An 11,227-nucleotide genomic window follows, 5' to 3' on the forward strand; every position below is an offset into this window, starting at 1 on the left:
TTCGGGGAAACGATCACACCCAGCCTGAAATATTCTCTCTGACACCTTGGTAGACTATCACATCCAAGTGTTGTTAGGGAGGCAAAAATAGGACGCATACATCACATTATGTTAACAACTGACATGCTGAGGGACACATGTACACACACACACACACACACACACACACACACACACACACGCACACACACAGATACATGTAATGTTGGACGAAAAGGGAGACACACACACAGACACAATCCCTCTTGGACATTTGAAGAAGTACCAGTTACTTTTCACCAGCTGTGCACATCTGACTTCACTTTACCTGATCCTTTAATTCATGGTTATTTCCGAAGTGGGATGCTGTCAGACTGTGGACACACACCGCATGCACACACACACACACGCACACACACTCACACTTACACTCACACAATCTAATTCTTTCAAAAAGTGATGTCTGAAGGATGTTTTTGGCCAGCCTCCTGCTAGAGCTGAGAAAGAGGTGCAGGGCCTCAGCATGCATCATTTGGAATAGATCAAAATGTTTCCCACACATATGTTTAGAAAAAGCTTTTCCTCAAGGCCTCAGATCAGCATTTTATGCTCACATACTTACTTCAGATCTGTAACTGGCAGTGAAACCAAAATTAGGTGCAGTACTAAAATACCATCTGCAGTACAATTACCATGAGCAGAGATGGCACACAGGGCTAGAATGAAGAAGAAGTCAGAAAAAAAAGGAACAGAGCAGAGTGAGCCAAGGGGATGAAAAGGATTTATTCCAGAAATGAAAAGAAAAGAAAAGACAGGACAGGGCTATGTCACAGAGGGGGTAAAATAAGAAAGTGAGCGAAGGGCGAGAGTGGTGGAGGTAGAATGATGTGCAGGACCCGAGCAGACAAAGCAGAGTTGGGAGCCGCCGGGGAGCTGGGTGTCTGTCAGCCATCTAGCCAGTAAGTTATTCAGTCACTTATTCAGTGGGTTGGAGCGATTGCAGTCGTGTCGCAGTGTAGAAGTAGCATTTTTTTTTGTTTTTGGCTCAGGAGCGCTATGTCCTTTCTGTCCACTGTAAACCTCACGCTACCTGCCAGACTTCACTGACCGTAAATGGGCCGGGTGCTGGATAAACGCATGCAATACCATAAAACTGTGCTCATGAAACATGGCCTTGGCCTACTTAATTACCTTTTTTTTATTGAGTTTTATGCGTTATACACCTCTGCTTTACACAGTGGCTGCTCTTTCATCCATGAGCACCCTGCTCCCTACCTCATTCGTTCATTCCTGGGTCAGGTACAGTGTAGATGTTGGTCTTTATCAATAATGAAGAGATGAGAGGAGGTGGAGAGCACACTGCTTTCGTACTTACCCAAGGATGAATAATTCACCCATGAGTGCCTCTCCACCGTGTGTGTGTGTGTGTGTGTGTGTGTGTGTGTGTGTGTGTGTATGTGTGAGACTGCCTATCTAACTGAGGTCATGGTTTACCTAGTGTGTGTGTGTGTGGAAATCTGTTTTATCTATCGGTGACCACACACAAACACCATTTTGTCTTCCTCATTTCAATCTTGCGCTTTTTTTTCCCTCAGCCAGGCAGATGCTAAATGATTCAGTGCGTTGTGTGCAAGTTGTCGGCACTAAGGTTCATCCTGTTGCGAGGTGCGATCCGCTGCAATCAAACAAAAGAAAGCACCATGTATGTTTGATGGAACACTCCCCTTTCTCCCATTTCATTCAGACAACACGGTTTTCATTTCAGACCTGTTTGAATTTGCTAGACATGAACTATTCTGTTTGTGGTGTGTACTTAACTAAGAATGAGAGATAAAGGCTGTATGGGAGGTCCGGGGAGAGATTGTATACATGGGCTATTGGAACTAAATGGCTGGGAGATCCCATTGGTGAATTTCTCTACTGTGCCAGTTTCCTCTATCTCTCCAACTCATGCATACTGTATAGACTCTAGTTATACGGGAAAGCAAAGGCTATCATCAGGCTTTGGATCCACAAGATTTTGGCATTTTCAGCTGAGGTGTTCACCGTTTGGAGAGCATGAAACTGCATATTGTGAGGCTTTTTAAACGTCTCTGCTGGGTCTTTAAGATGATACACTTAATTGAATTGGCAAATGCTCATTTTCTGCAAATGATATTCACTCAAGTCTTAGACCTAGGGCATGTTTGTTTATAAACAGGCAACTAAATAGGAATATGCATCAGTATACAGATGCATGTGCGCACACACACACACACACACACACACACACCACACACACACCACACACCACACACACACTTCTCTGTGCAGATTTCTCCTCCAGCTGTTCATTTCTCCTTGGCACTTTGAAGCCTGTTCATGGCTCCCAGTGTCCCTCCCTCCAAACCCCTATTTCTCCGAGCTCCCCTTCTGTTTCATTTCATGGGTTTATACCTCCGTTACTCATTTCTGCCTTTGTCTGAATCCCCTTCTTTCCATACTCGATTCAGAGTCAGTTATCAAATATTTCATCATGTCACTGTGAACAAAGTGAAATGTAGCACTCCCTTCTTCTCACCTTTTTTCCCTCTCCTCCCTGTTGCATCAGGGTTTTTACCTCCCGTCCTCTGCATGCAACCTCACTGTAACACCACTAAACCCTTTCACAGCCCATTTCTCTTTGTAACATTTCCAAGTTAATTGAACATCTATGGTGATTTTCTTCAGTCTGGGTCGCGTGCGATTGCATTGAAGTCTTTGAAGTGTGCTTCCAAATCAAACAAAGGTGCTTTCGACTCGACTGCTCCCACAAGTCAAGTTTACAGCATGAATGGATTATAATAGGATGACACTGGAGAACCACCATAATGTGCAGTGGCTATTTCTAAATGTAGCTTTCCCATGTGCTATCGATTGGCCCCTTATGGAGAGCTGCACTGGAAAGGTCGATGAGAAGACGAGACACGTCTCAAGTCTTCATTTCCTAGTTTTATTCTTGGCTTGTCAAACTGCCTCGCCTGTCAAAGCTAAGCTGCATTCCCACTCTGCTCCCTGCATACCAAAGTATCTCGGTGTGTGTGTGCGCATGTGCACTGGTTGCACGTTCATTGTAGGTTTGTGTAGCTGTGTGTGTGTGTGTGTGTCAGAGTGAAGGTCAGAGGATCCAGAGCTGCTACAGTGTCGGGTAGCAGCAGAAGCAGACAGCAGGTTCAAGTTGGTTCTGTTCCAGACTCCAGCTGATTACGGCTATTGGTTCACACCAATGGCTCTGTGGACATGACAAGGAGCCACAGCAGTGCCACTGTTTGGTTTTGGACACAATAATGGCAAAATCACACGTCACAGATATAAGGGCAGCAATGCCGGCAGCCCATTTCGACTAGAATTTCCACAATGCATTTGTCGGCTTTAATACATGTTTGACAGACTCTCTCCATGGGTTTTCAAAGCTGCACAAAGAAGCTCACAGAGTTCTAAAGAGAGGAATATTCGGGGCCCAAATTACAGCATCAGTCATAGCAACCGCACTTTTACAATATTTTAAATGGATAAAGGGAACAGAATGGAAGATTAAGTGAGGGGAACTATAACTAACCTGTCTACACGCCCCATCGTGAGGTATTGATGGTTTAATTATAAGACATTTGGGCTTGTGGTTCAAAAACTGGAGGGTAAAATACATGGGGAAAGGGGATATGAGTGAATCACTTATGAGGTGAACAGTACGGCAGCAAACACCCTTAAAGCTGAAAAGTCAGCACTTTAATCTCAATTATTGTTTAATTTCCCTTAAGTCCCTTTGCTGAAGTACAGAGTGGAAGATTGTGTCACTGTTCCAGTACTTAAAGGCTGCACTGCATAAACCTACTACAACCACTGTAATAATCGTGGAATTGAATCAGAGTCTCTGTGCCAATGTCTTCAAGAAAACAAAATTGCACATGGGAGCCTCAAAGCTGGTATTTGGCAGAGCCTCTCTTTAGAAACCACTTGTTCCCAAGGCCAGAGCGAAAATAAACAGAAATTGTTGTGCTGAGAATAAAGTCTGACTTTTGTACAGTGAAAGGGTAATGCGATCTGATAGATCATCCTTAACCATTTTTTTCAACACTTTGGTTCTTATTGGAGAGAAGAACAAGGTTGTCCTCCTCAGCCCACAGTGTCTTCTTGGTTATGTCAAACGTAGTGGTGATTGCATAGTACCATAGACTGTTAGACATGCATTTATTATGAGTGAGGAAGTTTATGGCATCTTAATAAAAGAGAGGGATAATTAATGCCTTGTTCATCAACCCGGAGAGGATTAGAGGTGTTCGTGAATGCGAGTGGCGTACTCGTGATTAGGTGTTTGCATTACTTTGGTTGTAGGCAAGCAATCATTAAGCTGCCAGGACTGCAGATGGGGTTATATACCGCAGAGACATCTTGTGAAGTCTGACCCAAATGGATCTAGCAGTAAACGTGAAAAAGCCATTTCATTCCATCACAAGTGCTGCCCTCGGCATGTCAAGTCATCAAGTTTGATAGGTGGGCTGGGAATTATTTTAATATCCCTTCTAAGAAAAAGATTATGTTTTGAGGGAGAAAAGTCAGAAAGACCAAGACAGAGAGAGAGAGAATAGAGTGCGCCACCCTGCACTCCACACTCTCCATACTGCCTGTTTCAAAGCTATTACTCTTTAAGGGCATCACAACAACAACAACAAAGGAATAATGGAAATGGGCAAACCGGATTTGCACAAACCTGAAAGAATAATGAAAGCCGTGGATACTTACGGAGACACAGCATTGCTCTGGAAAGGCCAAAGACAAACACACCCACATATCTTTGTCTCTTATTTTGACATGCACGCGATGTGTGCACACGGGGAAGCAATCTCCAAGAACATGGAGAATGGGAAAGCTTCATTCTTAGCCACCTGACATGTGCATAGCCACTAGCTTGATGAAATGGCAGAGAGTCAGTGAGCTCTGAAGGCCATTAGATATTTTAGGTGATGGCCCTGCACTCCCTGTTCTCCCTGACGTTGTGCTTTTCTCCACTATAGTGCTGGTGGGGGGATCAGGCGGAGGACATGAGTGCCATTAGGCATCGCAGTCAGCCAGCGAGGCAGGCGGACACAGCCTGATAAGCGTATGTTCGTTTTATAAGCCACGGCTGGCTGAAATGGGCTGTTGAGAAAATTAGGATTTTGAGTTTCTTTTTTTTTCACCAGCTCTCTCACTTGCTTTTGGCCCATTCACTGTTTCTCTAGTTTACCCCCTCCTCTTCCTCTTTCTCTCTTTTCACAGCCACAGTGTTTCTCACAAGGTCAGGTGTGGAATCCATCCTGCCTCTCGCTGTTTAACACCTCCCGCTCGTCTCCCCTCATCCGCCTCTCCTCCACGCTCTGTTTCTCTCTACCTGTAGTGTACCACCGTCAACCTCTCCATTTTCTACTTTCTCTTTTTTTACTGTTCCCCTTTTTTCCACCTACTTCCTCGTTCACTTCTCTCATTTCTCTCTTCTTAATCTCTCTCTTTTGTCCCTCAGCTGTCTCCTATTAACCTTGTTGTTTATGGCTCACGCCGTCTCCCCTTCAAGATTCTCCTCCTCTTCCCCTCTCTCCTCACTTTCTCTTTTCGCTTTTGTCTCTATTCCTGGCACTGCGTTCTCTTCACACACTTTCATCCCCACCTTCTTTGCACTCAACACACCCTGCCCTTCTTCCTCTCTCATCCTCCTTTACTTTGGCATTCCCAGCCTGTATCTTCTTCCTGTTCTCCCTCTCATCCTTCCACCCTCCTAGCACACTTCCTCTCCCCCTTCCTTCATGATTCATTTTCCTCTTCACAGATGAATGGTGGGAAATATGGAAGAGTCAGGGTGACCAGGCACGGGGATCAGCAAGTACTCTGTTAGTATGGGAGGCTTGTCACAGCGACATCAGCACTGTGTGTGTGTGTGTGTGTGGTGGGGGGGGGGGCGTGTGTTTAAAACATAATGACAGATGATAGTGCTTAGGATTTTGAAGAGGGCAGTTAGTGTGTGCATGCATTTCTTTGTTCATTTGTATGTCACCTGCAGGCAGCAGAGCTTCTGTAAAGTAGAGCACCGTTGACACAACGCTTCTGTTCTCACTCTCCTCCCCTCCAACCCTCCCTCACCCTCTTTCTTTCTTGGTTCCTCCGTCTCTCTTGTGCTTCCTTTTTCCTCCGTCTTACCCTTGAACTGTCTTTTATTTTCTAATTCCCTCAGTTCCTGTCTCTCCTTCGCCTCCCGTCTCTCTCACTTCTGTTTTAATATGACTAATGCTCTCTAAATATTTATACTGACAATAACTTTTTCATATGCTGCCTTTCCTTGGAATTTCCTCAAAAGACTGTTGTGTCTGTGTAACATGCACACGCGCGCACGCACACACTGACTTTTTCTTCTTCGCCTCTGCTGTTCTAATGACAGCGAGTCTTTGAGTCTTCAGGGCTGGGGGTTCGGGGAATATCGAGTAGGATGGGGGCGGGCAAATCTTGATAAACCTTGTGTGTTATATTCATTTCCCTGGGGCTGCATAGGCTCTCATAAGGCCGGCCTGTCTCTCATCCGAGCTCTGGCAGGAGTTGACCTATGTTTGCTCTCGCCTTATTGCCTCCGAATGACAGAAAACAGGTCCAACAGGTCTCTTCCCCCACATTGTTGTTGTTTGTGGTCACAACAGCAGTGCGTTTGTTAGTGTGTGAAATCTGAGGCAGAATAATTTATCCTAGGTGCCATGTTGTGTAATGACCTCTGACAAGTCAAGCTGGCTTGTTTCATAAACCCCAATCAAGACCCAGTAATTAAAGGCTCTCAATAACCCTTCATCCCCACTTTTCTCTTTGCTCTGCTTCATGCATTGGTACCCACAACACAGCTCCCATTCCCAAACCTAATCTGCAGTTAGACTAGGTCAGGTTGATTGACAAAGGCTTGTAGCTTGATCTTCACTAAACACTGTAGACATTTGAAACATCACAGGCCAGGAGCTGGACAATAAAGCTGTCATGAGATGTATATGTGAACATGCTTTTGTGTGTCTCGCACTGATATGCCAGTGTATGTGCGTCTGAAAAAGAGAGAGAGAGAAAATAAATGTGAGCTGGTCCTCTTTCCAGCCCAATAAGGCTCTCTGCCTCTCCCTCGGGCTGCTTAGTGGTTGTCCAGAGGTTCCTCTGTGGCTACAAGGGGGTTGTTTTGTGGTCGTAAATTGGGCTGGCCCTGGGAGAGGTGATGTCATTCTAAGAAATGCTCGTTTTCCTTCACTTTCCCACTCCATCTCTAGTTGCTTTCATCTCTTCTCTTTCTCGTATTGATAACTCGGGTCTCCCTAGAGAAGAGAAGGTGTAGTGTTTATTGCTCATCAAAAGAGAAAGACAGTGCTGCCCTTTCCTTTTATCTTCTAGCGTAGGTTCTCTCGCTCTGTGTGTGTGTGTGTGTGTGTGTGTGTGTGTGTTCCATCAACCCTCCGGATCATATTAGTTTCAACACAACAGCTTTGGCTCAGCACAAACTGGTGGAACCAGTTCTGCAAGTAATTGTTTGTCTTTAGGGGAAACTGTGTTACATTGATGTGTGTGTGTAACTCACTGGTAGACACAATGTGGGTGCATACACACATTCGCACAAGTAGACTGCAGACACAGAATTTGTGTATCCGCAGGTAATCCACTCTTACTTAAAACAGGTGCCATCTCGCTGACATACACTAATGCGCGCTTACTCATACAAGTAATTACATTTTCACAGAGACCTGGATTACACACACACAAACACACACACACACACACACACACACACACGGACTGATTGTCGTTCCAAAGCTCCCTCTCTCTCTCTGTTTCTCACACGCCCACTGACACAAAACACCAAGAAAAGCATATTTATTTTGACTCTCTGCTGCTACACAGGAATGTGTCAGCGTACCAAATGGCAGGCTATAGCAAAGCACAAACCAGCCAGATGATTTATGACCCATTTGGAGAAAAAAAAGAAAGAACTGGCTTTCCTCTTTTTCTTCCTGCACACATCCCCTTCCCCCCTTTCTTTTTTTTGGCCGCCACCCCATCCACACACACGTACTGTCATGGAGAGATACCAGACTCTCGGCCTACTTGCCTGGGTTCACTAATGCTGCCGTCTGTTCTACCAGACACTTCCTCGCTATCCTCATTCATCATTGGGAGGCCTCGTACCAACACCACCGCTCCCTGTGCTCCCTTTCCTCGCTCCCGCTCCCTAGTTTGGTGAAGGAAGGAAACTGCCGACATTAATGTTTCTTTTTCTGTTTCTCGTCCCAGGGGCGTCAGGTCAGCGGGTGAAGGTTGAGCCAGAGGTGTCGTCCTATCCCGGCCAGACTGTCGACCTACGCTGTGCATTTACTGATGCAGCTGGGATTCAGCTGACTATGGTGAGATACACACACACACACACACACACACACACACACACACACACACACACACACACACACACACACACACACACACACACACACACACACACACACACACACACACACACACACACACACACTATCTATCCCCAAACAATTGTTTTCCCCTGTTTTTTTTTCAGTTAGGATTTGATTGCTTCTTTATACCACCACACTCCGATCTCTAAAGTGGGTTTGCGGTATACAATTCTAATAAAAATGTCTGTTTCATCACAGGAAATTGCAGCTCATCCAGCTGACTTGACACAGTACAATTTGTTTGAAATTGCTTGGGCCAACAATTTGCTTTCACATCTGTAGCAGATGGTATATTTTGGATATTAAACAGACATACAATTTGATATAGATACACATTTGGCTATTTTCCCACCAATTAGGTGTCGCCCTGAATGCAATCTAATAAATCACTGTGCCACAGTAACAATCCTAAAACCCTAATAACAGGTTTTTAGGCCTACCACATTTAGACTTGAAGTTTTTTAACTCCAAACAAACAATACCAAACTTAATTTTTGCTTTAGGGGAGTGAATAATATGGTAATGTGAAAACTTCTTAGGTTGCATCTCAATGAAGTGCACAACTCTTGTTCGGTCTCGCTAAGAGCAACTGAGAGAAAGATGCTCCGGGAAAAAAAACATTCATATTCATACCTGCTCCTGCTTATGTAATTCTAATGCTGTCCACACTGACCCCAGTGGGATTTAAAGTATTATAGCGCTCTCCAGTATGGTTTATCAATGCCATATGTTATGAAGAGTCAATGCATGCACACACGCTAACCCCCCGCACCTCCTCCAACCGCAGGTGACTTGGATCTATGAGCCCAAGGAAGGAGAAGGAGAGAGGATCAACATTGCCGTGTTTCACCCCGACTTTTCCTCAAACTACCCCGATTCACCCATGAAAGGCAGGGTCAGCTTCACAACCAACCCCCCAAACCTGGCCAGTCCCTCCATCCAGATAAGCGACGTCCGAATGACAGACGAGGGGAAGTACATCTGCGAGTATGCAACCTACCCCAGTGGCAACGAACAGGGCATCACTTACCTGGTTATGCTAGGTAGGTCACTAATGTAATCTGTATGTTTTGTGAGTCTACAAGATGGGTGACAAATTATGACAATACGTTACATTACATATCATTTAGCAAACACTTTTATCCAAAAACGACATCCAATAAGTGCATTCAACCATGAGGGGAACTAATTATGGAAAAAAACCCTGAGCAAATGAGTTGAGAAACACAGTGAATACAGATGCATAAAGAGCCTTGAATGGTTTGAGATGAGTAGGAGCAGGTAGAGGTGTCAGGAAACTGCTTTGATCAAGAACAGCGCTTCTTTGGAGTTAGTTGAATTTTGTGCCAATACACTTGCACAGATACAGATGTCTGGGTGAACAGGCAATTATACTATATCAATATAATTTTTAATTATAACTCAAATTCTTACTTTCAAGTTCCCAATTTTAAAACTTTGGCAGATACTTATTTTTCAGGGGCAAGTTTCTGGCAACGCAGACTTTTTACAAGTAGCCATTTTGGTAATAAAAGTCAGCAATTTTTATTTTATTTATTTTTATTAACCTTTATTTATACAGGTAAAATCTCATTGAGACCCAGGGTCTCATTTACAAGAGAGACCTGTTCAGGTAGGCATCAGCAGCAACACGAAGTTACAGACTAACTAAACATACAGGAGACACAACACAGAACACAAACGGTAAAATAACACAGTACAAAGGGCAAAGAACAAGTTAAGTACAAGTTAAGTTATGTACAAGTGCAGATCCCCACGGACTGTCTCAACAGCCTTCCTACTAGCAGTCTAAAATCCCCTAAAGAAATACAACTGGACAGCTTCAGCCTCTGCTGGAGCTTGTTCCAGGTTGCAGGCGCAGCGTAGGAAAATGCCTTCTTGCCCAGTTCAGTACGGACTGACGGGATGGCAAATGAGATGAAGTCCAGGGACCGGAGGCTGTGATCGAACTGTTTCCGTGCCAGATACATTGACAAATAAGAGGGGAGCAGTCCGATAATGGATTTATAGATAAAAAGATACCAGTGAGTGGTTCTGCGCATGGAAAGTGAAGAAGCAATACTTGCTCTCACATGGTGCACATGACTTCTCCTAATCCTATTGGAGCGTCTACCTTTGTTATAAATATTTTGCAATACACCGCTGTTGAAATGGCCATTTACCAATGCAGAGGTGTCTGCCTCCCAAGGACATGCAACATTGTTTAATATAAAGTTACTAATTTATTACATTAGGAAAATAACAACTTTTCAAGGCCAAATTCGCTATTCCTTGGGTACAGGTGAATAAAAACCCTGAACAGGCCTCACTGTTCAGGGTAGTATGTTCAGGGTACTACAGTTCTTCACCATACTTTCATACCATGAATAGAAAGAATAGTCAAGAGTATTGGCCAATTGTTTTAAATGACCTTCATCAAATACCTAGTTCCATGGTGTTTGTTTCTCCAGTTGAGTTTCTAGAGACTTGTTCAATCTGCACTGAGGTGCATTGAAGTGGTTCTTTGTTGGTCCGCTTACATTCAGTGTGTGCATATTTAATTACTTAGTTACTTACTTTAAGATATAGGAATGCAAAATACTCTCCACCTTCCCCCCTCTCTATCTACAGTATGTTTCTGGCTCTTTCCCTCCCCAAAAGTTAACAGGCAGGTTAAAAGCATGTCCTGCTCAGCTTAATTGCCATTATAAGTGGTATTGTCAGATCAATTGTCTTCTTGTTAATGCAATGGAACCATTGGTCTAACCTTGGCCCGGCAC

At 44.2% G+C, this 11,227-nt stretch overlaps 1 protein-coding gene across 2 annotated transcripts in view; it reads left to right on the forward strand.

Annotated features, from left to right (window-relative positions):
* The window catches only part of LOC307260025 (nectin-2-like), an 88,591-nt gene that overhangs the window by 22,342 nt on the left and 55,022 nt on the right, over nucleotides 1–11,227 (forward strand). For both annotated transcript variants that reach the window (XM_080040140.1, XM_080040139.1), the window contains exons 2-3: nucleotides 8,275–8,384; nucleotides 9,235–9,490. In XM_080040140.1, coding sequence (XP_079896266.1) covers nucleotides 8,275–8,384; nucleotides 9,235–9,490 — 366 coding nt within the window. The remainder of the gene's footprint in view (nucleotides 1–8,274; nucleotides 8,385–9,234; nucleotides 9,491–11,227) is intronic.

This window comes from Ammodytes marinus (assembly GCF_949987685.1).
Source record: "Ammodytes marinus genome assembly, chromosome: 13".
NCBI classification, from domain to species: Eukaryota; Metazoa; Chordata; class Actinopteri; order Uranoscopiformes; family Ammodytidae; genus Ammodytes; species Ammodytes marinus.